At 55.1% G+C, this 27960-nt stretch overlaps 1 protein-coding gene across 2 annotated transcripts in view; it reads left to right on the forward strand.

The window, feature by feature from the left end:
• Positions 1-4185: 4185 nt before the first annotated feature.
• The window catches only part of IMPA2 (inositol monophosphatase 2), a 42930-nt gene continuing 19155 nt past the window's right edge, over positions 4186-27960 (forward strand). For both annotated transcript variants that reach the window (XM_079108918.1, XM_079108917.1), the window contains exons 1-2: positions 4186-4426; positions 22005-22138. In XM_079108918.1, the coding sequence (XP_078965044.1) occupies positions 4331-4426; positions 22005-22138 (230 nt within the window). In that variant the 5' untranslated portion in view covers positions 4186-4330. The remainder of the gene's footprint in view (positions 4427-22004; positions 22139-27960) is intronic.

Here is a 27960-nt window from a genome sequence, read left to right on the forward strand (position 1 = left end):
TAGTCTCCAGAATCTATGAATGCTGGACTCTGCAATGTTACTGGAAGGCAAAGCTAAGAAGAAAAATGAGTCTGGGCATAGAACTGTGTGAATTCTCAGAAGTTCAGGTTCCACTCAGCAAGAGAGGGAGGGCACCATATTAACCCCTTCCTCAATGGCAAGTAACAACTCAGCAGATTTCCCTGGAGTAGGAAGAAGCATCTCCAGGCTTATAGTGGAAATAAATGAGAAGTGAAGTAATCTGGTGGGGAACCTTTTTTAACAGCTCTGTGGGCTCACAGCTTTGCAAGGACTGCTAGAACTGTTTCTTGCTATATGTCCATGTGCAGTGTCGGGTGGCACGCAAATACAGGGCACCTGTTGGCAATCATCCAACTGACTCAATATACGAAAGCTGTAGTGCTAGCTGACTCCAATCATCACATAAATGACACCTCCTTGCTGGGCCAGGTGGTGAGCAACAGGGCTGGTTCTGATGCTGTGTTAGCAGAGCTCTGCGCTCCCTGCTGCCCCCTGCAAGGTCTAGGCTAGAAGGAGCTCCTTGTGGTCTGTAGTATCAGGGTGCACCAGGTAAACCCCCTTGGTTCCCTGTAGAACATGTAGCTCAGACTTTTGTAACAAAGTACCCCAGCCTGGGAAGTTTAAACCACAGAAATGTGTCTTCTCAAAGTTCTGGGGGCTGGAGAGCAAGATCAGGTGTGGGCAGGGCCGGATTCTCCTAGGGTCTTTCTCCTTGGCTTGCAGATGGCTGTGTCTTCAAATGATCTTTCCTTGTGCATGACACTCCCAATGTCTTTCCCTTTCTTCCTTCCTTCCTTTCTTTCTTCTTCTTCTTTTCTTTCTTTCCTTCCTTCCTTCCTTCCTTTTTCTTTTTGCTGCTTTACCACTGAGCTACATCCCCGACCCTTTTTATTTATTTTTTTAATCTTGAGATAGGGTTTTGCTAAGTTGCTTAAGGACTCACTAAATTGTTGAGGCTGGCCTTGAACTTGTGATCCTCCTGCCTCAGCCTCCCCAGTCACTGGGATTGCAGGTGTGCACCATCTTGCCAGGCTCCCAGTGTCTGTGTGCAAATTCCCACTTCTTATAAGGACATCAGTCAAATTAGGGTTGGCCCTAACAACCCCAATTTAACTTAATTACCTCTCTAAAGGTTCTACCTCTATCTTCTCCTTCTATCCGTTTCTCTAGCTTCCCCAGGTTACTCTGAAATCTGATCTTATTCTCCAGAGCTGAATTGGACACTGGATGAAATTTTGTTTCATGGAGTGCCACCGGACATGCACATGGACATATAGCAAGGAACAATTCTTGCAATCCTTGCAAACCCGTGTGCCCCCAGAACTACCTGATAAGAGGTTCTCATCAGGTGCCTGCACTTCTCATTCTGGGGTATGAACTTCAGCATGTGAATTTTGTGTGTGGATACAATGCAGCCCGTATCGATTTTCTCCACGTAAAGGGAACACTAGTCAGACATTATCCCGGGCTTGCTTCTAGGAATTTAGATGAGATGAAGTAAATAAAAAATTGATTCAGTGTCCAAGTCAGCACTGGAGAATAAGATCAGATTTCAAAGAAACCTGGAGAAGCTAGAAAAATGGATAGAAGAAAACTCTGCCTGACGTTTTGCTCGTCTAGCCTTTGCTGTGTTCCAGAGGAAACGCTGGCGGAGAGGATTCCCAGAATAAACAATAAGGACACGCAGTCCATCCTGATACCCTGCACCCTCCCACTGCCACCCGGGGCTTCTTGGCCCCTGCCTATGACTGTACATATGATTTCCTGAGGACCGAACGCCTCTGCAGGCTGGGCTCAGCGATGGGTGGAAAGTGGCAGTTAGCAGATGGTTTTCCAGCCAGAGCTCAGTACTCTGAGATTTGCTATAGGTAATGTGGCTCCCAAGGCCTCTGAAAGGAGCAGATGATGTCCAGGTCATGGTGGTGAAGAAGCCCCATGAAGGCACTAGAGATTAAGGCAGGAGAGGGCTGGGGATGTAGCTCAGTTGGTAGAGTGTTTGCCTCAGAGGCATAGGGCTCTGGGTTCAATCCCCAGCACCACCCCCCACCCCCCCAAAAAAAAAAAAGAGAGAGAGAGATTAAGGCAGGAGAGATTTGCATTATCCATTCGAAAAAGCTGATTTTGTAGTCAATGGCGAACAGATCTATGAAGTGCCTGTTACATGACAAGCAACATGCTGATCTTGGAGGCTACATTGGTCACCACCAGCCTTTTCCAGTTTTTGGTGCTGGGGACTGAGTCCAGGGGCTCTACCACTGAGCTACACCCCAGACCCCTTTTCTTTTCTTCATAAAAATCTTTTTTAAATACCTTTTTTTATGGAATACTTTTATTTTGTTTATTTGTTTTAATGTGGTGCTGAGATTGGAACTCAGTGCCTCACATGTGCTAGGCAAGTGCTCTGTCACGGAGCTACAGCCCCAGCCTCCCTTTTTATTCTCTATTTTGAGATAGAGCCTTGCTAAGTTGCTCAAGCTGGCCTCAAACTTACGATCCTTCTTCCTCAGGCCTCCCAGTTGCTGAGTAGCAAAACTGCAAATGCCAGATGCATGTATATTAGCTCATATAATAGTTACAGAGACCATTTTACAGTTGAGAAAAGGGGGTTAAAAGGCATTTGTAACTTGCACACAGCAAGGAAGGAGGTACTTCAATTTAGGCAAATCTGACTGCTCTGAGCTTCACCTGGTAAAACGTCACACTATTGTGCCTTAAGATATTTGTCAGTTAGACAAGGAAGTTATTAAGTCTTTTTATGTAGATGTTTAGATATGTTGAGATCCATCATAAAAGTATATCAAAAGATATAAACAAGCTTCCTGATTGGTCACAGTCCAGGGAGGAAGAGGAGAGGTTCAGAAAGGGGGGCTGAGAAGAGGCCAAAGAGAAATTTCACCACTTCTTAACTGTGATCTCTAGTGGAAACTTATAGCCTGTAAAAAAGGGCACATGGCTGTAATCCCAGTGCCTTGGAAGGCTGAGGCAGGAGGATTGCAAGTTCAAAGCCAAACCAGCAATTTAGCAATGCCCTAAGCAACTTATCAAGACCCTGTCTCAGAAGAAAAAATTAAAAAGGATGGGGCTGTAGCTCAGTGGTAAAGCACCTCTGGTTTCAATCCCCAGAACAAAAATAAATAAAATTTCAAAATAAATCATGAAAAGGACTGGGGATATAGCTCAGTGATAGAGCATCCCTGGGTTCAGTCCCCAGGACCGCAACACACACACAAAACCTGCCATGAAGATCAACCACTGAATGCATTTCATTTTAAACTAATCACTTGCCCAGGAAGGATGGAGTGGAGCGCACCCTTACTGTCCCAAACTGGCCAGGGCAATCCTTGGACTCCTGTTCTGAGCCCTAAGATGAGCAGGCTGAGTGTGGTGATCCCTAAACCTGTCCCCAGAGCTGCCTCCCTAACCCCCTGCTGTCTGTGATCTCTGTCCCAGAATAGCACACCTAAATTTTTCCTCCACCTGTGCTTCAACACGGAGTGCTCACGAACAAAAACTAAAAGTGTTTACTCCCATCCTTAGGTTAACTACGGAAACAGCCTCCCTTCAGGTGCCTACGCGGCCTCCCTTGTCTTCCCAGGCTCTGGGAAGGGGCACACCAGAACAGTCCCCGTAGGTCAGCAGCTTGGGTAAGAGGGGCGGGCTGGGCGGCTTCGGCGTGGACGCCGAAGTCCCTCTCAGGAAATGCCGCGGGTCACGTTTTCGCGGAGGACTCGCGGTTGAAAGGGTCATTCCTTCCCAGAGGCTGACCCCGATCACGGTTCGGGTCCCAAGTTCGAGTTTGGACTCTGAGCAGTTCCCCGACGGCGGTGGCGGTCGCCGTCGCCGGAGCCTGGCTGCGGCCCGGACCAAAGCCGGCGTGCCTCCCACCCGCCTGCGTGCCGCCCGCACGGGGACCCGGGCCTGGCGCGCCGAGGACCAGCGCAGGCTGAAGTCCCGCGACCTCTGCTAACCGAAAGTGGTGGGCTGCAAGGTCTGACCGGGTCGCCGCCGCCAGCTGGGGGTCGCCGGGCGCTGCGGGACCGCGAGGCCGGGTCTCGGGCGGGGAGCGCAGGGCTGCGCGGAGCCGGGGCGGCGGCGCTCGGCGCTCGGGACACGCCCGGGGGCGGGCTGGGGGCGGGGCGGGCCTCAGGCGCGGCTACCGGCCGCTGCCCCTCGCACCCCTTCCTGCGCGCGTGCGGTGGGCGGCGGACGGGGCGCGGGTTGGCCGGACCGCGAGGAGGGCGTGCGGAGCCGGCGTCCCGCCCTGGACCCCGGAGGAGGGCCGGAGGTGGCGGGCCCGGGCGAGGCGGTGATGAAGCAGGGCGGCGAGGACGCGGCGGCGCCCGCGGGCGGCCCCTGGGAAGAGTGCTTCCAGGCGGCGGTGCAGCTGGCGCTGCGGGCCGGACAGGTGAGCGCGCGCCGCGTCCCGCCCGCTCGGGGCCCTCACGTCCCCGCCGAAGTGCAGCGGGGAGGAGCGGGCTCCCTGGGGCGAGGGCGCGGTGGGGTCCAGGGCGCCGCGGCTCGCGCGACGGGCGTCCGCAGACGGAGCGCTGGGACGCGATGCTCCAGCCCAGCAGCTGGAGGCAGCGAGGACCCAGCAAGTGCGTGGGGTGGGCGCCACCCTGGAAGCGCGCTGGACGCGGCCCCTCTCCTTGGCGGTCGTTGGCGAGCTGCCGCGTACTTGACCTTGGCGTTCGGCAGTCAGTCAGCCAGGCTGTGACACCGTAGCTGTCTGTGTTAAAGGACCTTTGAATTGATCCAGTGGCCGGGTCGTGGACGCCCCAGAGTTAAGCCCAGGCGCTTGGCGATCCAGCAGGGTTGGTGCTGGATCGGCCTTCTCCGGGCGTCCCAGTCCTAACTTGCTCCGACCCACAAACTGAAAGTGGTTTCATGCAGTGATTGGCACAGACTTGGCCTTCAGGAGGAACTTGTTGGGCGGCCGGAAGGATGAAAACCGAGTCGTAACAGACTGAAGGAAGCCAGCCACTAGGGCTGAAGACTGGAGCGGAGCCTCTCCCTTTCTCTTTTCTATTTTGTCTGTTCCCTGCGTTTTCTTCCTTTCCTGCAGTCCTGCCTGACACACAGTAGGAGCACGGTCAGTGTTGCAGGGAGAGCGAGCATCCGGGCGGGCTAATTGGAGTAGGAAGAAGGCTTGCCCCACGTTTTGCTCTTTAAGGTCTGTGCTTGTGTTCTGGAGGACGGAGTGGTGTGGGTAGATCCGCCTTCCAAGGAAAAGGCGTGTTTCTTTTCAGGTCTAACAGTCTGAAAATGCGCTCAAGAATGCTGGAGTGAAACTTTTTGCTCACCGTCCTATAGGAAAAGGAGGATCCCCCCTCCTGCACAGCGGAGCAGTGTGTAGCTTCAGGGCAAACATTCTTGGAAAGCAGATCCACTGTGTATCTACAAGCCAGAGCTGGCCGGCCTGGGCCCCCTGCCTCCTGGCTTTGCCTCCAGAACCAGCCTCCTCAGTATAGTTAGGAACTGCAGGATTCCTTTATAAAACTTTCTTCCTTGAGGGTTGGAGGGGAAGGCAGCTTATGATTCAGACACTGCAGTGTGAAGCCTTTGAGTTGTTACAGGTTTCCATGGTTTTCAAATTTAGATTTTGAAATAGAGAAGTCTTAATTTTTTTTTTTTTTTTTTTTTGATTTAACAAATGTTCATGTAGAGCTAGCAGGCCGCACAGGCTCAGCTCTCACTGTCCCTGGATATTAACTTCTTTAGAGATCATTTATGTTTGTGCAATATGCCAACACAACCAAAAAGCTTTAGAAAAAAAAAAAAAAAAAAAGGAGGGGGCCTAAAGATGCTGCCATTGGGAGTCTGGTCAGGAAGCCCTGGACTCTGGGGCTCCCTCTTGGGCATCATGCTGGTGCCACCTGCCTGGCTGGCCGTGGGCGAGAGGATGGCCAGAACAGTCTGGGGCAGACACAAGCCACACAAGGTCATCGTAACCTGTGCAGAGCACATTCCTATAGTCATCCGAGTGCCTCTGGTGACAGCAGCCTTTAGCCAGACAGCGCACAAGGGAGCTGGTGCTGTGCTTGGCAGTTGCTGGGACCCACGTGTCCACTCCCACCTGCACCTGACACTCTGCTGCTTTATTACGGGCTTCTTTCTGTTGCTCCAGAGAGTCCAGAGACCAAGAGGTGGGGGAGCAGAGGGAGGGACCTTCCGAGAGCGAATGCCGCTGCTTCTGGTCCGGCGGAGACACTGGTCCAGCCCAGGCGTCCTGGACACCTGGCCCACCTCCTTGGACCCCATCCCGCGGCTTCCCTGTTCCCGCCCTCCTCCCTCCCTGGCATCTCGCCACCCCGTCCCTCAGGAGCTCTTGCAGCCACCCAGCCCTCCAGTCCCAGCCGCTCACGCTCTTGCGGGAACCTCCTCCTGGCCGGTGGGTGGGCCACAGCCTGCACTGCTGCACCACAGATTCAAAGAGCAGAGGTCGCTAACCTGAACTCTTATCTTTTGTGTGATCTATGATATAAGTGAAGTGTCATTATGCTTTTTAATTCCCCGGTAGGGGTGGGGACAGGTTTCTTTAGGTCCAAGGCTTCGACCACTTAAGGGCTCCTCTTTCAGGAGATACAAATTTACAAATTCAAAATACAGCAGCTGTTTATTTAGGGTATGAGCAGTCACAAGTGGTGGCCTGTGCTTAGAATCCCAGCCACTCTGGAGGGTTGCAAGTTGGAGACCATCCTCAGCAATTTAGTGAGACCCTCAGCAACTTAGACCCTGTTTCAAATTAAACAATAAAAGGGACTGGGAGTGAAACTTAGTGGCAAAGTGCCCCTGGGTTCAGTGCCCAGCACCCCAAAACAACAACAAAAAACAGCAGTCACAACTGTGCATTTGAAGATTTAACCAATTCTGCAAATGTCTCAAAACATAAAAATAGCAATTCTTTTGCTGCTTCTCTTTCTTCTATGTTTTTCATCTTTTGGCTTCATATTCTTTGCATCTTTGAATAACAATGATTTTTATAATTTTCTTTTTTTTAAAATACTTTGTTTTAGTTGTAGGTAGACACTACACCTTTATTTTATTTTTATGTGGTACTGAGGATCTGACCCAGGGCCTCACGCATGCTAGGCCAGCTCTCTACCACTCAGCCACAGCCCAGCCCCTTCGATTTTCTTTTGTGGTGCTGGAATGGAACCCAGGCCTTCAGCATGCGGGACAAGCACTCTGCCACTGAGCTGCACCCCAGCCCTTAGAGTACCTCCTTCCTCCCTTCTTTTCTGCTGGGGATGGACCCAGGGGCGCTCTACTCCTGAGCTGTATCCCCAGCTCTTTTTATTTTTTACTTTGAGACAGAGCTTAAGTTGTCATAGTTGGCCTCCAACTTGTGATCCTCCCGTCTCAGCCTCCAGGGTTGTTGGGATTCCAGATGTGCACCTGACTGCCCTTAACAGCATTTTCTGTGGACGGAGTAGAAATGTAAACTCAGCCCTTCCTGTAGCATGGCTGATTGAAATTCATCCCCAATAGTTTAGAAAAGTCGTCACTGTTAATCATAGGAGTGTTTAGGGTTGCCATCAAACTGAGAACCTCCTGTCAATTTTCGTGTTGAGTTTATATGCTAGTCATCAGAGGTGGAAGACTTTTCCACGGACTTGGGCCTGGTCGGTGCAGTGGAAGCCTCCATCCCCCGTCTCCACACTCCAGCATCCCGGCGCACTTGGCTCACGTGCTCCTCTGGGGTCCTGCGTGTTGGTGTCAGCACGTCAGGTCAGTCGAGTGGAAGGCAGGACAGGCGTTTCTGGAAACCACTCCTGTACAGGGTGGCCAATGAGCACCTACAGGTGTGGCCGCAGGCCCACAGGCAGGCCCTGTCCAAGCACAGCTAGCCACCTCTGCTAAAGCCGCCACCGCGCCAGCGCCCTCCAGTGCCGGGGACGGGGAGGTCACCCTGGAGAGCGCCAAGGTTGGAGCAACTGTCAGAGTAGCTGACATGTGCACACCGGCCAAAGGTGCTCCTGTGCCACCTTCGAGTGCTCTGCGGAGACCCTCCAAGGCAAGCCAGGCCCTCATCACCCGTTTGCTTCGTGTGGATTTATTTCTGCATTTATAACAGCTCAGAACAAAGCAGAAAAACAACACCCGAGACTCTGTCCTCACGGTCTGCGCTTCTCCCGGTGGCCTTCACACCTTAGCAGACTGCATTCCCAAGGCCCAGCCTGAACGGGGCCCATTGTCCTGATACCCCAAGGGACTTGACAGGCCCTGCTTGGCATTTTCTTTTTCTTTTTTTTTTTTTTTTTTTTTTTTTTTTTTGGTCCTAGGGATTGAACCCAGGAGTGCTTAACCACTGAGCCACATCCCCAACCCTTTTTTGTATTTTATTTAGAGACAGGGTCTCGCTGAGTTGCTGAGGCTGGTTTTGAACTCCGAGAGCCTCCTGCCTCGGCCTCCCAAGCTGCTGAGTTTTTTGCTGTCTTTTTTGTGGGGCTGGGTAGAACTCCAGGCAAGCGCTCTACCACCCGCTACACTGGCTGTTCTTCCTTGTGTCCGGCAGCTGCCTTGCTGTGGGGCCCCACCGCATCCCACACTAGGGTGGCCATGTGGACGTGATTGCTGGTGGAGCTGGGAATTTCAGTGTATGACATTCCTTTCTTTCTTAAGCAACTTGTATTTTCCTTAAAGTTTAAAAAACGTGTGCGTGCGTGCATTTTGTTCACTTGGTTTTCTACATATGGAAGTGTGTGGTGGGCTGTTGGTCTTCGCACAGAACTTGTGTGTGTGGTGCTGGGGATGCAGCCGAGCCCTCACATGCTGGGCACGTGTCTACCACTGAGCTACGCCCCCGTCCCGCGGACTTTTAAATCATGCATTGGTTGTACAAATGGGTGGGTTTTGTTGTGACCTTCCCACACAACGTGGATCATGCCCTGACCATGGCCACCACCCGGGACCTTCCCCCCCTGCCTCCTCCCCGTCCCCAGACCCCTCCTTACCCAGGAGTCCAGCTTCCAGGCCACCTATATTTTTTGAGAGAACAGGAGACCCTTGTCGCTCTGTGTCTGACTCGCTTCCAGTTCTGTCCATTTCCCTGCAAATGCCAGGACTTTACTCTTCCTCAGGGCTGGACAAACACTCAGTCGTGCGAATGTCTGGTTTTTGCCTCGTCCACTCCTCAGTGGGCAGTGGGCGACTCTGCGCCCCAGCTGTGGGAACCGCACTGCCATAAACACGGCGTAGGTGTCTCTTGTGGCCTGACTTCTTTTCCTGCCCCAGAGATTTTGATATGTTGTATCATCATTCTCATTGACCTCTAAGAATTTTTTTATCTCCTCTCTGATGATTTCTGTTATCTATGCTTCATTCAATAGCATATTATTTAGTGTCCAGGTGTTGGAGTAATTTCTTTTATTTTGTTATTGATTTCTAATTTCATTCCATTATGATCTGATAGAACACAAGGTATTATCTCTACTTTTTTTTGCATTTCCTAAGGGCTGCTTTGTGGCATAACGTATGGTCTATTTATGAAAAGGTTCCATGTGCTACTGAGAAGAAAGTGTATTCGCTTGTTGATGGATGGAATATTCTATATATGTCTGTTAAGTCTAGGTTATTGATTGTGTTACTGAGTTCTATGGTTTCTTTGTTTAATTTTTGTTTGGAAGATCTATCCAGTAGTAACAGTGGTGTGTTAAAGTCACCCAGAATTATGGTGTTGTGGTCTATTTGATTCCTGGGATCGAGAAGGATTTGTTTGATGTACCCGGATGCACCTTTGTTTGGGGCATAAATATTTATGATCATTATGTCTTCCTGATTTATGGTTCCCTTAAGTAGTATGAAATGTCCTTCTTTGTCCCTTCTGATTAACTTTGGTTTGAAGTCCACTTTATCTGAAATAAGGATGGAAACCCCCACTTCTTTACTGAGTCCGTGTGCGTGGTAGGTTTTTTCCCATCCTTTCACCTTTAGTCTGTGGATGTATTTTTCTAATATGAGATGAGTCTCTTGAAGGTGGCATATTGTTGGGTCTTTCTTTTTAATCCAATCTATGTCTTTAATGCCAGTCTATGTCTTTTGATTGATGAGTTTAGGCCATTTACATTCAGGGTTATTATTGAGATATGATTTGTATTCCCAGTCATTTGGGCTTATTTTTGGTATTTAACTTGATTTGTTTTCTCCTTTGATTGGTTTTTCCTTTAAGGTAGTTCCTCCCTTTGCTGACCTACATTGTTGTTTTTCATTTCCTCATGAAATATTTTGCTGAGAATGTTCTGTAGCACAGGCTTTCTATTTGTAAATTCTTTTAACTTTTGTTTATCATGGAAGGATTTTATTTCGTCTTCAAATCTGAAGGTTAGTTTTGCTAGTTATTGGATTTTGGTTGGCAACCATGTTCTTTCAGAGCTTGAAATATGTTGTTCTAGGCCCTTCTAGCTTTTAGGGTCTGGGTGAGAAATCTGCTGATATCTGTATTGGTTTCCCCCTCTTATGTAATCTGATGCTTTTCTCTCACAGCCTTCAAAATCCTATCCTTATTTTGAATGTTAGGCATGTTCATTATAATGTGCCTTGGTGTGGATCTGTTGTGATTCTGTGCATTTGGTGTTCTGTAAGCCTCTTGTATTTGATTTTCCATTTCACTCTTCAGGTTTGGAAAATTTTCTGATATTATTTCATTGAATAGTTGTTCATTCCTTTGGTTTGTATCCTCAATCCCGATAATTTTTAAATTTGGTCTTTTCATGATGTCCTATAGTTCCTGGAGGTTCTGTTCATGATTTCTTACAATCTTCTCTGTTTGGGCAACTTTATTTTCAAGATTAAATATTTTGTCTTCATTGTCTGAGGTTCTGTCTTCCAAGTGGTCTAGTCTTTTGGTGATGCTTTCCATTGAGTTTTTTATTTGGTTTATTGTTTCTTTCATTTCAAGGATTTCTGTTTGGTTTTTTTGTTTGTTTGTTTGTTTGTTTTGTTTTGTTTTAGAATCTCTATCACTTTGTTGAAATGCTCTTTTGCTTCCTGCAGGTGCTCTTTCAACTGCTTATTGGAGTGGTCATTCATTGCCTGCATTTGCTCTTATTTCATCCTTTGCTACATGAATCATTTTAATTATGTATATTCTGAACTCCATTTCTGACACTTCTTCTACCATACTGTCACTGGATTCTATTAATATAGAATCTAGATTTGTTTGGATCATTTTCTTCCCTTGTTTTTTCATGTTGTTCATGTATCTTCCCCTCTAGCGCTGCAGATCTGGGATATTGCAGTTTCCCCCATAGGCTTATAGTAGCCCTATAGGTTTCCAAAAACTTTTCTTTGAGGGGGAGATCAATATTAGCAGTGCCCAGTACAGACAATATGCAGCCCTAACCCAAATAGCCCCTATGAAGACGTTAACAATATTGTCATAATAAACAGAATGAATTCAGTTATTATCTACAATATAACAAATAGATTCGCAATAAGGTCTGCAGTTTCTAATGGAGGACAAAGAGGATGGGGAGGGGTGTAGGATGTAGCTGTTAATGGGATAAGAAGAGTATGTAGAAGTTCTAGATCGTAGAAGGTGTGAAAGTGTAATCAAAAAAAGTTGGTTGTTAGCATGAGAAAAGGGAGAAAGAGACTCTGAGGGAACAGGTAAACAAAAGGAAAATAGAGCAAGAAAAGTAAAGAAATAAAAACTTAAAAATTCAAAAAGGAATAAAGATCTACACTCTAACAGTCATATAGTATTCAAACCTCCCAGTCTTCAGTAGCCTGATGCATGAGAGGTACCTGACAATGAGCTTTCAGTCTCCAGCAGGCGTCTCAGGATGGGATTTGCCCCACCTAAAGATGGGAGATACAGCTTCCAGGATTATCCAAGATGGCCACTCTGGCTTCCAAATGTGTTGTGAAATGGGGAGCTGCAGCTCCAGGTGTGGGTGTGGTCAGCTGGGGGTCCTGGAGGCGGTGTGCGGTTGGTTGGGCAGGGGTCCTGGAGACAGGGCTCGGTCAGTCCAGCCGTGGGCCCTATAGGTCCTGGCTGTGGTCTCAAAATGGCTGCAGCCACATGTAACCAAACCTGCAGGTACTGTGACAGTGAATGTCCAAGCAACAGCAGGGAACTGGCGATCCACTGGGGGTCTGTAGTCAGTCTGCCGGTTGTTGTCGGAGGATCGGCAGGTGGACCTTAGGCGGTAGGTGATGAGTAGGTGAAAGGCAGGCGATGGGCAGGCAAGGGGCAGGAAAATGGCAGATGATAGGCACCAGTCAGTGAGCAAGCTGCACTCTAAAAGTAGTCAATGTGCTGGCTGACTGCAGGCGATCACAGTGGACAAATGGGGTAAACAGCAGGGGATCGATAAGCAGCAAAAACTGCCTCACCAAGAAACAGATATCCTCTGCTTGAAACCTGAGGTACGAAGAGACAAGGGACACAGCCTCCCTCTTGTCCATCATCTTGGATCCCGAATCCACTGGCCCATTTTTTGACTAAATCTTTTTTTTTCTTTTTGTACTGGGGATTGAGCCAAGGGACACTCTGCCACTGAGCTCCTCTCCCAGCCCCTTTTATATTGAATTTTGAGACATGGCCTCACTAAGTTGCCCAGGCTGGCCTTGAACGTGGGCTCCTCGTGCCTCAGCCTCCCAAGGCCCCAGGACTACCCGTGTGTGCCACCACCAGGCCCAGCTGCTTGTCCCTCTGGGTGTCAGTCATCTGGAGATAATGAGCTGGCAGAGGCCTCCTGCCGTGCTGCCGGTGGAAGCTGTGCAGGAGCCTTCCTTGGACGCAGCCCCACCTGTCAGTTCCTGCTTTGTCTCTGAGCTGTTGAGTCCCATCCAGATCATTGCCTGTGCCGGGATCGGGATCGTGAAGCACTTCTGGTTCTCGGCAGATTGTGTCAGCCTGGGTCTCGCCTTGAGGTCCTTGGTCCATCTGGAGTTGACCTCTGCACAGGGTGAGGGCTCTGGTCTCAGAGGTGAGGGCTCCGCTTTGCCCAGCACTGTCTCACAGAGGCTGTCCGCTCTCCAGGGTGTTCTTGGCACCCTGTGGAGTCAGTGACTGGAGGCGTGTGACTCTCTTCTGGGTCTCTGCTCTGTCCCGTGGTCAGCCGTGTGCCTGTCTGTGCCTGTGCCGTGCTGCTTTTGTCACTGAAGTGTTTGTGGTTGTTGAGGAACGAGGGCTAGAACCCAGGGCTGACCAGGCACTCCGCCAGGAGTTACGTCCCCAGCCCTTTCTCTTTTTTTTTTTTTTTTTTTTGCTGCGGGGTCCCACTGAATCGCTCAGGCTGGCCTCCGACCTTGCAGTCTCCTGCCTCAGCCTTTGAGCCGCTGGAATTGCCTGTTTTGAAATCGGGTGTTGTGATGCCTCCAGCATTGCGCCCCTGGTTCAGGATTCCTTTGGCTATTCCAGGTCTTTGTGCTTCCAGAGGGATTTGTGGTGGTCTCTCGGAGGAGTGCCTTTGGGGCTCGGGTGGGGCTCCGCTGCAGGTGCAGATCGCCCACCGGAGTTGCAGCTGCCTCCCGCACGGCACTGCTTGAGCCACCTTGGAGCAGCTGCCACCCGGGTCTGGCTCGGGGGCTTGGAGTGGGCTGCGGTGAGCATCCCTGGCACTTGCAGCTGGTTCTGGTGGCTGCCCGGGCCAGGCTTTGCTGAGCCTGCTGTGCAGGTGCCTGGCCATCTGTGCATTCGGCTCTTGAGGAACTTTCGGGCCGTGTCCGGTTTGGAGTTGAGATGCATCACATGGCCATGAACATTCTTGCAGGTCTTTTGATGATGCACACGTGCATCTCGCTGGGGAGCAGAAGGACTGTTCCTCTGTTGGGAAGGGAGGCTTTGCCAAGTAGCTCTTGGGAGCAGTGTCCAGTCTGCTCCTCACAGAGGAGGGTCACCGCCTGGGCTCCATTTCCTCCACACTGGCCCCTTCTCTTCCATAGCCATGCTGACAGATTTGAGCTGGAGTTTAATTGTGGTTTATTCACCTAGTTATTTACACTTGTGGTGCTGGATGGAACCTAGGGCCTCGTGCATGCTGGGAGGCCAGCACCAGCTGCATGTGTGACTTTAAATGCTCTTACAGGCTTACCAGCCTCTGCGAGCTTGCTTGTTTTTAAATGGGGCACCAAAAACAGAGCTTAGAAGTTTACTTATTCACCTGGTGGTGTTTGTCCAGCAACTCTGGGCTTTGACCTTTGAGTGTGGTGTGAAGTTCGAGGTTGAGTTCTGTGTGGCCCAGAGAGTGTCTGGTTCCTGCCAGGCCTGACAGCTCTGTGGGACCAGAGCAGTAAGCCCACAAGGGTGGTGGGCTGGCCTGTGAGAAGGTGGTAAAAAAAAAAAACTTATTTTGGAGGCTGAGAGGACAGTTTGCTCTTGGACTGGATGTAGGTGCCAGAGAACAAGAAGCACCTAGGAGACTTCAGAGTTCTGTACCACACTAGACACAGTAGCACATGCCTGTAATCCTAGTGACTCAGGAGGCTGAGTCAGGAGGATGGTAGGGTCAAGGCCAGCCTGAGCAACTTAGTGAGACTCCTAGCAACTGAACAAGACTCCGTCTCACAATAAAAAAGTGCTGGGAAGTAAGAAGTGCTGGGATGTGGCTCAGTGGTGAAGTGCCCCAGGTTCAATCCCTGGTACCCACAAAACAAACTCTGGGCCCTGAAAACCTGGTTGAATGGATTTCCGTGTCCCTGAGATGACCACGTTGTGGGAGGGCAAGCCCAGCGTTCTGTTCTGAGCATGGAAGGCATGAGCTGCTGGTAGGTTTCCAAGTGGAGAAGCCGAGTGTGCCCAGTCAGGGGAGAGGCTGAGCCAGGCAGCGTGGAGGCCACTGATGGGCGGCATTTGGGCTGTGGTTGTCCCTGTGGGGAAGAGAGTGTCCACTGATGGGCTCTGCCATAGCAGGGCCAGGCCCTGCCCTTTTCTTTGGGAGATTCCCAAAGGCCAGGACATGGGGTCTTCTTGGGTGGGGTCCTTCCCCTGAAGAGACTCCCACTCTCCTGCTGCACTGACTCAGCTGCTGTGGGAAGAAGTAAGGAGGCAGGGGTGGGCTCCCTGGCCTCCCCCGTCCCTGTGCCTTCTGCCCCCCGTCCCAGGTCCTGCTTAGCCCTACAGGGTGGGGTCAGCCTGCATGAACTATTCTAAAACTTTCTCCACCATCGAAAACAGCAAGGACGGGACCCGCGAGGCAGCTGTCCAAGGGAGGCCGCCAGGGCCTGACCCTGCCCGAGAGGCCACCTGTTGCGTTCCTGGTACAAACACCCGTTGTTTTCCTTATAGAACACTGTGAGAAAAGTAGCGTCTTTTTATGCCCATTTTGCCAATAAACGCTTCCTGAGAGAAACAGGAAGGAGTGCCTTTCTTGCCCCTTGCGTGCAGGGTGTCCTGGCCTCTGTGGTCCTGAGACAGGCCCTTGACAACCCAGATGAAGCTCTACCTAGGGGAGACTGTCCTCAGGGCTGGGAGAGGCCTCGGAGCCGGGGAAGGTCACTATGCAGGCCCGGCTTCCCAGTCCTAGGACAGGGCCGGGTGGCCGGGTGGCCGGGTGGCCCAGAGGCCCTGGGGCTGGAGGTGGGAGGGAAGGGAGTTGGGCGTTCAGGCCCGTCCTGCCTGAGGCCTCGTGTTGGATCTGAGCCTCAGGCTGTCCTGGCGTGCAGTTTCCTCCCTCTGGAAGGTGAGGACATAACTCAGCCAGCGAAGGCAGCGTGACCTTGAGGCTCAGCCATCAGGGGTCGGGTGGCCATGGGATGAACTGATTCGGAGGAGTCCTAGGAACAAGGAACTCTGCGCTTCCGTCATGACTGGAGGTCGATTTCACTCTTTCTTCTTGCACTCAGGCTGTGTGACCTTAGGCATCCTGCCGGCGGAGTCTGTGCCTCACTTTCTCCCGCATTCTTTTGTGCGGTGCTGGGGTTGGATCCCAGGGCCCTACCTGTGCTGGGCAAGGGCCCTGCCACTGAGCCCTGCCACCGAGCCCCAGCCCCACCTGCTTCCTCTCTTGATGGTGAGAGCTACTGTGCTCCTTGGCGTCACGGGATTAAATGAGCTGGTCCACAGGACTCTTGTGGGAATGGCGCCTGGGGTGCGGCACATGCTCCATCAGGCTGCACTTGGCCCCCAGGGGCGCAGCTACCAAGGCAGGCCAGGCTGGGTCCTGGGCTCTCCTGGGGATGGAACGGTGGAGGTAGGTGAGGGGTAGTGCAGTAGGTGTGGGACTGCGGCCAGCTGGACCGGGCGAGGCGTGACCCCTGGCTCTGACCCAGGAGGTGGTGGTCCCTCTGCTCTGCAGAATTCCTGCTTATTCCCAGGAAGGCCCATCTTTTTGTTCTCTCTGGGTCTTTCATGGATTGGGTGGGACCCGCCTAGGGGGCCTGCTTTATTCTATGCACTGAAATGCTGACCTCGTCTGAGAACATCTCTGTGGAGGCCCTGGGAATAGTCATGCTTGACCAGCTATCTGGGCACCCTGTAGCCCAGTCGGGTTGGCACAAAATGAATCGCCACCCCATGCTCACTTGTGTTCAGATAAATCTGAACCCTAAAACACGGGGCACGTCGGGAGGCCCACACGGAGGGAGCGGGGGTTTCCCAGTCTTGCAGGGGGTGGCACGTCACCTCTTCTGGAGGAGCCCTTCAGCCCTGCCCTTCCAGGGTGCTGGAGCGGGATCTGGACTCCAGGGCACACCTCCTGAGCTGCACAGGTTGCTCTGCACTGACAGTGTGAACCTGGCCCAGGACCAGCAGCACAAGACCAGGATGATGTGAGGGCAAGAAGGGGGCCTCTGTCCAAGCCGGCCGGCCCTGGGGGTCTGCAGCTGGAGCAGACGTGGCCTCGCGGGTGTGGGATCCAAGCTTCAGTGACCGCGGGCCCGATTACTGTTGCACATTAACTGAGCGTTGCTCAGAGGGAGAGACAGGCCAGGTCTGCGAGGTGCACGCTCCGTCAGTGAGAGCTGAGGGCACCGGTTCACCTGCAGCCCACGCTCCCTCCTTGCCGGCAGAGCCAGAAGGTTTTAAACCTCCACGGCCCAGAGGGAGGCGGCTGTGGGGAGGAGCTTCAGCAGGTCATGGCCCAGAGGTCTCCATCATCCACTGTCCCCTGACAGTGGGCGACTGGCTGAAGGGCAGGCTGGAGCCCAGATGGGAGACACTGCGCCCTCTTTCCTCAGTGTGCATAAACTCGGGAACAGACCCGTTCCCCACCGACTCACCCAGCACCCTGTTAACCACGGTGTGCTGTGTGTAGGGTGCTTTGGAGTTTTGCCAGAGTTGCTGGATTTTGTGGATTAATATTCCTGCAGAACACTTGAGTACTGAGGTCTGAGTGTCAGTAGAAAGTAGGCAAAGCAGGACCTTTGTGTAAATTCGCCAGGTAATTCCTTACGGCTTGAATGCAGGGCCGTGCACAGCTGCTGAAGTGCTCTTTCTCTCAGCTGCACCCCAGCCCTTTCTTATTTTATATCCTGAGACAGGGTCTTGCTAATTTGCTGAGGCTGGCCTTTCACTGGCAGCCTCCTGCCTCCTCCTAGGTAGCTGGGATCCCACGTGCGGGCCACTGCGCCTGGCTTTCTGAATTCTGAAAGCAGCAGTGTCTCAGGTACTACCGTGAGTGCCAGCGAGGACTCCAAGGCACCCAGGTGCCCTTCGGATTCAGATCTGCCTGATCCTGAAGTGTGGTTTCCTCCCTGTGGAAGGTTTTTTTTAAAAAGGTGAGGGCCAGAATTTTAGCTTCGCTTCTTACCACTAACTCACTGTGACTGAGCGGAAGCTCATCTCTCGGTTCCTCCAGGACAAGGTGCAGTCGCAGGCCAGTGCCTTGGCCGGACTGATGGGGAGGGAGGCAGGATCGTGAAGGGGCCCTGGCAGGGCGCCTTCCCCACCACCAGGGCAGAGGGGCCGCGTGCCCACGGCCTTCCTGTAACGCACCACCCAGGAACCCTTAGGCCCCCCAGCAAGACATTCTCGCAGGACAGAAGGAACATCCGACCTCCAGACCCACACCTCTCCCTCCTTCGCAGGCCTGTGGCCAGGCCCTGTCCCTCCGGAGGGCACTGCTGGGTTGCAGCGGCATCCCCAGCTGCCCACTCACCCCCGAGTTCCTGCCTCCTCCATACACAGGAGCCGAGCGTGTCTTGGACCGTGAGGTCGGAGGTGGCTCTGCAGAAGCACCTGTGTGGGCAGGGGCGCAGGTCGGTGGGCCAGCCTGCACGTGGAGGCCCTGCTCAGTCCCCTGCACCGCCACACAAAGTAAGTAAGTGCTCACAGGTGAGCCCCCATGGGCAGGCACAGAGATGACCAGGGTCCCACCAGGGCCCCTCAGGACCAGAAGGACAGGCTCGGGCGCCCTGGGCTGGTTTGCACAGTGCCCAGGTCTCCCTCCAGGTGAAAGCGGGTCTGCTGGAGGCTGCTCATGCAGGAGGGGACACTTCACCTGAGTCAGAGAGGATGGTGGGCCTGAGGAGGGCAGGTGCTGACCGTGGCACCAGGAGGACTCTCTGGGGCCCAGGTGCCACTGGCAGGAGCCGAGGAGCGTGTGGGGGTGGCTGGTCCTGGAGCTGCCTGTTCACCGGCACAGTGACAAATGACCAGTGAGAGGCAGGCACGGTGGCTCTGCTTCCTGGAGCCCCTCTCTTAGCTCTGAGGTGGTGGCCTTGTCTTGCGGTGGCCAGGGCTGCCCTGTCCACACCACATGTCACAGCCTGGTGGATGCAGGGACACGGGCAGTGGCTCATGTCCTCTGGGAGCACACCTCAGCTTGCAGGAGTCGCCTCTGTCCACCTGCTCCTGGGCAGAGCTTGGTACCCTGGCCACACGCTGTGGCACGGAGGCAGCGTGGACTCCAGGCAGCTGTGCGCCTGGCTGAAACACAGGGTTCTGTGCCTCAGGGACAGGCCTGTGTGTCTGGGTTGAGGTCTCTCTGCCATGAGGCCACGTCGAGAGCCGGCTCCCTGGGAGGTCTGACCACCCACCCAGTAGGGGCACTGGGGTGCTGAGTGCTGGGGATGCATGAAGCGTGTCCAGGTGGGTGGACTCCAGGGCCTGCAGCAGGTCCCACCTGGTCTGGAGGCAGGACTCCTGGTCGAGGCCAGAAGATGGAGGCTTCAGGCCCGTCGGAACTATGTGTGTGTGTGTGTGTTGTGTGCTGGGGACTGAACCCCAGGGTGCTTCACCACCCAACCACATCTCAGTCCTTTTTATTTTGTTTTGAGACAGGGACAGGGTCTCACTCAGTCGCTGAGGCTAGCCTCAAACTTGGATTCCTCCTGCCTCAGCCTCCAGAGTTGCTGGGATTGTGGTGTGTGCCACTGCACCCCACTCCTTCAGAGTCTCTTATCCAGACAATAAGAAAACGGCCGCAGGGAGACAGACCGAGGTCGAGAGTGTCCACATAGACCTGCTGGTGCAGGGACGTACGTGGCAGAGTCCACTCACCCCAGCTGACGTGGCTTTCATTCACCCATTGGCTTCCATGCACCCCGCTCGCCAGGCGCGATTCTGTGGGGAGGGGAACCGCCGGCAGCAGAGAGGGACGGCTGAGTCTCTGCTGCATGGAAGCCCAAGCCCAGTGAGAGAAGTGCAGTCGGCCACTGACACACAGTATGACTTCAGGTGGGGACAGGTGTAGACAGGAGGCCAGGACGGACAGCCTTGGCGGAGGTCAGCAAGACCTCGAGAGTGGCCAGAGGGAGCAACGGGAGTGCCCTGTGGGGGGGAGGTGAAGGGTCAGAAGGAGCAGGCCCACGATGGGCAGGGGCCGCCCAGCAGTTCCTCTGAGGCCCTCACTGTGCCCGGCTCTCTCTCTGCCCTTTCCTGGCACTGCCTGTCCTGTACTGAGCCTAAGTGGGTATAGTCCTTCTTTAACTCTTGGTTGCAAAACTAGCAGATGCATATTATGGGATAGGTAGGGTGTGGGTTTGTCCTGAGAGCTGCAGGAACGGAGCCAGCCTGGTGCTCTGCAGAGAGATCCGCCTGACCCTCAGGTCAGCCTCTGCAGGGAGGCTGCGGAGGACCCTTGGAATAGTGCCTGTGGCTCTGGACAGCTTCCTGAGAGGACTCCAGTGCAGCATAGAGCCCGCGAGACGCCTGCACCTGCTGCCTTGTCCTCGCAGGCTGCCAGCAGAGGCCCCTGGAGGTGCAGGTCCCAATCGCAGCTTCCTGGGCCACCCACCTGCCGAGTGACCCAGTGACCGCCTGGCCTCCTGGCCACCCCCTCCCTGGGAGTGCTGCTCCACCCCTGCACTCAAGTGTGCTCCCAACACTGGCGTGGCTCTGAGGCCTGGCACCACGGTGCCCGCCTGTGACCCCCGCAGCTCAGGAGGCTGAGGCAGGAGGTTCACAGGTTCAAGGCAGCCTGAGCGACTTAGCAGGACCCTGTCCCAAAGTAAAAGCGGAATAGGGCAGGGGTGGAGCTGGTGGCAGAGCAGGGCCGACCCAGCACCTCACAAGGAGGTGTGAATCTCAGGCCCCAGCCCATTTCAGCAGGACCCCAGCGGCCCTGGTGCCACATCCGCTCGGGCCGTGTCCTCCGGCGAGGGGCCTTTCCGACTGCGTGCACACACACGCATACCTCCTGCAGGGGCAGGGCCTCCCCACACGCCGAATCAGCAGCACCACACAGAACGTGGGCCGAGTGCCCAGTGGCCTGTCTGGACCAGCCGGGAACTCCGGTTCCTGGAGAACAGAGGCTGCAGGAGTGGAATTTACCCCCAAAGGACGGAGGCAATTCTTTGGGAAGAGATGGCCACGTGCAAGCTGGCGTGAGAAGGAATGGACACCAGGGTGCTGAGCCGGCTGTTACCAGGCTGGGGCGGCCAGGTGGCGGGAGGGCGAGCTGCGGGCACTTGAGGGGCAACCTTGGTAGTCGCTGGGCTGTGCGCCATTCCAGTTCTACCCCAGGCATCTGGGCACAATCAAGGCTTGTACCTGTCTAGGCTCAGGAGGGGACAGGCCAGCGCCCAGGGGGCAGTGGGCACAGCAGGGTCGCTATGAGGGACCTCCAGAGCAGAGTGGCTGGGAGTCATGGCCCCTGCTGGCCCTCAGGGTCCCGCCCACGTCTGCTCCCTCTGCAGGCCTCTGCTCCAGCGCAGTGGTCACGTGTGGCCCGGGCCTCGGGAGGCGGGCACGGGCGGCACAGGGCAGCCCAACTGCTTGAGGCTCACAGGAGGTGCTGCTTTGGAAAGAAGCACAGGAGTTTTGAGTGGCAGCTGGTCAGCGGAGATCTCCTGGTTAGGGGTCCCGACTTCACCACCATGAGGGAGACGTGAGGTTGTGCACAGGAAATGGGGAAGAAAGGCTCGGCGAGAGGTGGAGCTGGCCGATCGGTCCCGGCCAGAGCTGGTCGTTCCTGGAGGGGCAGTGACCGTCACTCCCTCAGGCTTCCTGCTCAGGTCTCCTGCGGGTTCCAGGAGCCATGTCAGTGGCGGGAGGTTCTGCTGCCCCCCGTCCTCACCCCTGTGTTCAGACTGGAGTGCTGGCGGCTGGTGCAGCTGCAGATCCCGCACCGAGCCTCCTGCCCTTGTCCCCGTGAAGTGGGGACATGGCCTGGCGCAGGGCAGCAGGGCGGCTCTGCCCCGCGGCCTGAGCCCCACTCCTCGGCACGCACTCTAGTCACCTGGCCCAGGAGCCTGTCCTGTTTTGCGTGATTGGCGATGTGACCTGGAGGGGGTCCTGCTGTGCGTCGCATCTCAGAGGGAGAGCGCAGGAGTCTTGGGACGAAGCCGAGCTCCACCCTCTTATTTTGACAGTTCCTAGCCAAGTTCCGCCCTTTTCCCCAAACCACGTTTCCCCTTTCCAATGAGGGAGCCTTGTTCCACGGGTAGGACAGACATGGAGAGGTGCGTCTGTCTCGTGGGAAGAGCCCTGGCTGGTGACCAAGGCTGCCCGCAGGCTCGTGTGACGCCCAGCCCCGCGTGATGCCCAGCCCCGCGTGGGTCCGCAGGGGACCTGTGTCCGCAGCCCGCAGACCTGCGGTGGGAGGGACACGTACTCGGGCATGAGATGCCAGCTGGCTCCTGCACTCTCGTTCCAGATCATCAGGAAAGCCCTGGCGGAGGAGAAACGAGTCTCCACCAAAACGTCGGCTGCGGATCTGGTGACGGAAACAGATCGCCTGGTGGAAGATCTGATTATCTCTGAGCTGCGAAAGCGGTTTCCTTCCCACAGGTGAGCGTTTCCTCGGGGACCCACCCAGCCCAGCCCACCGGAGGTGCTGCCGCTGTCACTGCCGGGCAGATGTGAGCCCTGGGCCGCTGTCAGCCGCCCGTCTGCCCTCACTGTTGGCACGACGACCCAGTGACGTAGACCACCCCAAAGAAGGGGAAGGGGCCGTCCTGGAGAGCGTGTGCGTGGGAGGCTCCTGCACCTGCACTAACCCCACCTCCAGAGCATCGGGACCCCCACCCCAGGAGCCTGGAGCAGTGACGTCCCTGGCCGCTGTGCAAAGGAGGACAGGGCGTGGGCAGACCTCGGCCACACAGGACCCGGACCCTCGCGGTGCTCAGTGGCACAGGCATCCCTCACCCAAGCCAAAGCACTTGGGGCTCAGGCCACCGTCCCCGCCTTCATAAGGACGCTGCACTCGATGGCTAAGACGCTGCGACATGATCGCTTCTATCCTGTGAGAGGGAGATGCTGCCGTCACCAGCCCTGTGTCCAGGACTTCATTGGCTGTCCCCTGGGAAGTTCCTGTGGCAGCACATTGAGGCTGGGCCTCGGTCGAGGGTCTGGGAGGGACGAGAGGCCACTGTGGGAGGAGGCCCAGCAGTGGTCAGTCTGGCCTGGGTGGAGGGCACTGTGCGCCGTGCCCGCTGAGCAGAGGCAGCAGTGACTTGGTGCTGGTGTGGATCTGCCATCTCTGGAACGGGGAGACTGCGTAGGTCTGTGTGAGTACCCATGCTGCGCGCAGGGTGGACGCCAGCATGTTACGGGGTGGTGCAGGGGCCCCCTCCTCCCGCAGGGACCGCCAGACTCCAAAGCCCCTCAGAGCCGAGGACAGTAGAGAGGGCACAGGTCGGGCTCACTGGGAATCGTCTCCCTGACTCCCACTCAGCCTCCATCCGGGGCAGTTGGGTACATTCACCTGTCCAGGAACCGTGGGTCCCAGGTTGCGGCCCGCACCCCCGGGCTCTGGCCTGCCACACCCTTCTTCCTGCGCTCTGAGGGCCAGCGCTGGGACAGGGCTGACGGCGGCATGCTAATGCCTAGTTTGCTTCAAAAACTCAGATTGAATAACATTGTTTTCAGCATATGTAAGGTTTTTTTTTTGTTTCTTCTGTTTTGTTTTTGTACCAGGGATTGGACCCAGTGATGCTCGGCTCCTGAGCTTCATCCCCAGCCCCTTTTTAGCTTTTATTTTGAGACAGGGCCACGCTAAGTTGCTTAGGGCATCGCTAAGTTGCTGAGGCTGGCTCAAACTCACGATCCTCCTGCCTCAGCCTCCCAGTCACTGGGATGACAGGCGTGTGCCACCACTCATGGCATGGTTTGCGTTTTTGCCCGTATCTGTGTTCTTTTCTTTCTTTCTTTTCATGCTGGGGATTAAAAGCAGTGGCACTTGCCTACTGAGCTGTATCCCCAGCCTTTGTTTTTATTTTGAGACAGGCCTCACTGAGGTGCTGAGTCTGGCTTTGGACTTGCTGTCCTCTGCCTCAGCCTCCCAGGTCGCTGGGATCATAGGCTGCTGCACTTCAGCCTCCCAGGTGGCTGTGATCATAGGCTGCTGCCCTGAACTGTGTACCTGAGATTCTAAAACATACCAGAACAGCTGGGCATGGTGGCACATGCCCGCAATCCCAGTGACTCAGGAGGCTGAAATAGGAGAATCTCGAGTTCGAGGCCAGTCTGGGCAACTTAGTGAGGCCCTGTCTTGAAATAAAAGCTAAAAAGGGCTGAGGGTGTAGCCCAGTGGTACAGCACCGCTGGGTTCAGGCCTACACACCACACATACACTAACAAAAACAGTAAATGGGTCTCTAGCAGTGCTGAGACCACAGGCAGGTTGACAGATTTGCAGTGAGGGAAACGTGCATAAGTAGCCGCTGTTATTTCTCTCCTTTCGAAGCACTTAGACCAGCCCTGGAGCCGTACGAGGTCACTGCCCCTTCTCTGGAGGACTTAGGACTCAGCCTGACCGTTGTCCTTCCTCATCTTTCGTCTTTCGCGATGCGAGGCTGGAGGTCAATCACAGCTTCTCGCTTTTAATAAAGCACAGGGTGACCGGCGTAGGCTCCTGGAGTCTCAGTTTGACTTGACTCAGCTGTGAGACGTGAGCCCGGGTCCCTGTCCTGGAGGGCGGGTGCCCCCACTCGACGAGCAAGCAACCCTCAACTCACCCTCAGCCCCAGCCGCTCCGCCAGCCTCCGTGCTCCTCAGGGCCCTGACCTCCTCACCGCGAAGGAGGGACTGACCAAGGTTGTCCCCGAGCTGCCAGCCGCTGCCTGGTAACACTGTGGTGACGACAGAAGGGAGCTGCAGCGGAGGCCAGGACGTTGACTGCCGGGTCTCTGGGGCACCGGTGACCTGGACCACGTGGGCAAGGCTCAGTCTAGCCCTGGCTCTGTCCAACACTGAGCCGGTTTTCAGCTTATAGTTTGGGGTTAGGCCTTGTTGTTTGTTAGGCTTTTGTTCTTTTCCGGTGCTGGGGTTGAGCCCAGGGCCAGGTGCTTGCTGTGCAAGTGTAGCTACTTTGAACGTCCAGTGTCCTTGTGGACCTGGTTCTGGTGAGAACGCTGCTGTAACCGCGTCACCGTCCCCTCCTGAGCAGCCTGCCAATCACCAGGTGGCTCAAGTGCAGGAAGGAGATGGTGGCTCAGCCTGCCCTGCGTGGCTAGCACCCTCTGTGCCCCATGGAGGCTTGGGCAGCCAGACCTCTGCAGGGGTCCAGCTCACTGCGGTGTCGGTTGCAGGCGTGAGTCGAGCAGACTGTGTGGAAGTCCTTGATGTGGAAAAGGCATGCTGCCACCAGCAGCTGGACATTTGCATCCCGCCCCTTCCCTGGGCTCGGCCCTGGGCTCCCGTGTAATTCCCAGGTCAGAGCCCAGGGGTCGGACCAGGCTGCAGTGGAGGAGACGAGAAGACATGGCCCGGGAGCATCAGTTAGCTCTGGTGGACAGAGAGACCTTCCTGACTTTGCTGTCACAGAGAAACTCTTGAGTAGCCAGGTACAAAAGTCTCAGAGGCTCCTGGCTTCAAATGCTGCCCTTCAGAATCGCAAGGAAGCTTTGTCAGGGCTGTGAGAACACAGGCCAGTATTTAAATGGGCCGCAGCCTGCTTCACCTTAGGGACATCAGACTCTCCCCACTGGGTGCTATTCTCCCGTCTGTTGGATGGGCTTTCCAAGGGGTCTGGAGCTCCCTAAGTCAAGTCACCTGCATCGGTTCTCCTCTGTGGGCTTTAAGGACCTCACGTGGAGGTTCCAATGGCTCTTGTGATAAAGGCGTCTCATTTCACACACCCAGTCCTGCAGAGAGCTGTGGAACATTCTCTCCCATTCCATAGGCATTCCTTCCAACATGAAGATAGTCAGTTTTAAGTACATAAAATTCCACCTCTTCCCCACCTCCATGGAAGCCATGGAAGTGGCTTGAAAGGCTGGACCTCGCCCACGTTGCTGTCAACACTGGGGGCCTGCCCCAGGCTGCCGTCCACCACCCTTGGGAAGCCAGTAGGAAGGTGAAGGAGGCACCACCCGCCATCTCCAGGTGGGCGGGGGGCTCAGGGCCTACACACCAACGCTGGGAAAGCCCAGGACTCAACGTGGTGCCTCGAGCCCCCGTCAAGGGCCGGCAGACACTGCTGGCTGGAGCGTGCACTGGACGCAGCCGGTGTCCCAGTGTTGGCTTCTGAAGGAACAGACCGGGATCCGGTTTCCTGAGCAGTGCGGGGTGCAGCAGGCTGCGCGCACCGTCTGGTGGAGGCTAGACGCTGACCCACCCACATGCACGCCTCTCCTTTCAGGGCCTGGCACTGTCCACTCCAATGTCTCACCAGAAATCAAGGTTGAAGAGAAAGACCCACATCTTTTCTGCCTTCCCTGGGCCTGGTGTCTGTGCCTGAGTCATCCCCTCCCTCTCCTCTGGAGCCATGTGCTCCCTCCCTTCGCCACCCTCTCACCCAGGTGCCCAGCATAAGCGCTGGCCTTACTCCTGTGTGTGCCTTTAGTGTGTGGACTGTTTTCTTTATGACCATGATTACAGACCCTTCAGGAAAGAAAAATGACATAACTGCAGAAGGAGGCATCGGAAACGGCCTCGTTTGGGAGCCTTTGGCTAAGGGAAGTGGCAGAGCTGATGCCACCTGCAGAGTCCCCCACGTGAGGTCCTTCTCAGCCCCGCGGCGCCTGCCTGGCCGCTGGGCTCAGGCGTGCAGGCTCCTGTGTCAGCCCCACCCTTCATCGTCATACCCGGCATCTGTTCCTTCTAGACCTGTCTGGGGAACACCTGTCCCTGCACAGGCTCTGGTAGCCCTCCCAATGGCGTGGGAGCCCATAGCGGGACTGGTGGGAGGGCTCACTTCCAGGTAGAGGGGCTCAAGGTGCATGCGGGAAGCATGGGGCCCGAGTCTCCTTCACCTTGTCTGCTCATGCCGTGAGCCCCCAGGGAAGACCCTGCCACCTGAGTCCCCTGATCCACCATGTTGCAGGCTGGCCCCTCAGGCCGACCACTCAGGTCTCCTGTGTTGTCCAGCCTGATCTTCCCCCTCCGTGCCTTGTGTCCTCCTCGCAGGTTTCCCCAGGGGCCCAGGGAGCTGGTGACATGGCAAGCTGAGCTGCCTGCAGGCATATGCACCCTGTGCTCAGGTGTCCACGATGTATAGTCAGATGGCTTATACGAAGGGGTTGGTTACTGTGTGCACAGAACATGACCCTCGTGCCATGGAAGGGCAAATGCTCTCCCAGAGTGGCTGGGGACAGAGGTGATGTGGGGGTGCAGGCAGGCTGCTGTTGTCTCAGTCCCTACAGCCGAACACAGCCCTGGTGGAAGTGGGCCCTGGTGGCATTGCTTATTGTGACAGGCACCAGCCCCGTGTCTGCCGAGCACTTGAAACACTGCTGGCGAGAACTGAATCAAAGAGTCGAATTTTGTTTTTTTGGGTGGTGTTTCATACATGCTAAACAAGTGCCCAACACTGAGCCACATCCCGGCCCTTTAATTCTAATTTAAATTCATTTAAATGCAAACAGCCACACGTGGTGAGTGACTGGTGTACTGGGTGGAGCAGTGACAGAGGTGTCCCCATCAGTCTTGTCTGCAGATTCACTGTGGCCAAATCCTAGGGCGCAGTTTCCTTCGGGGAAGGTGACTTCCCCCAGGGCCAGCAGCCTGCTTGACCAAGCACCAGACACCAGTGAGAGTACTTCTCGCTCGTTTTCCCTTCATGGGAAAAACGTCTGCACCTCTCCTTTCTCCTCTGGTGGAGGTGCGGACGTGGCCCGAGGACCTACTGGAAAACAGCAGGGCTCTGCCTCTACATACAGTTCCAGTGTGCCTGCCTTGAGGGCCTGGTGCCAGGGCCCCCCCAGCTCATCCCCACGGTTCTGGACACGCCCCAGCATGCGCCGTGCAGGCTGCTGTGAGCTGCGGGTGCCATGTTGTCTCAGCCCAGGACACTGCGAGCTTTAGGCTGCAGCAAGGACGTCATGGAGAGGGTGGATGGAGAGCAGGAAGGACGAGGAGGCCTTCTTGGTTTCTGGACTGAGCAGCTGGGTGCTCGGTGCCACTTGGAGGAAGCCGGGCTCCTGCTGGTGCAGGTCAACCCTGATATCTGGATCTTTCTGTTGGGTTCCTAACAGGATGGATGGTGCACCCTGTGAGGGCAGCTTAGGTCTCATTGCAAAGGAGGACCTGGCACCGGCCCACTGCAGAGTGCAGGGTCAAGAGGCTGGAGCAGGCGGTCCCATCCCTGCAGGAGAAGGGGTGTCCTGATGACCTCCCCCACTCAGCCTCACTCTGCTTTCTCCCCAAGGGAAGCTGGAGGCCAGGGGAGG

Source organism: Sciurus vulgaris, assembly GCF_902686455.1.
Source record: "Sciurus vulgaris genome assembly, chromosome: 13".
Taxonomy (NCBI): Eukaryota; Metazoa; Chordata; class Mammalia; order Rodentia; family Sciuridae; genus Sciurus; species Sciurus vulgaris.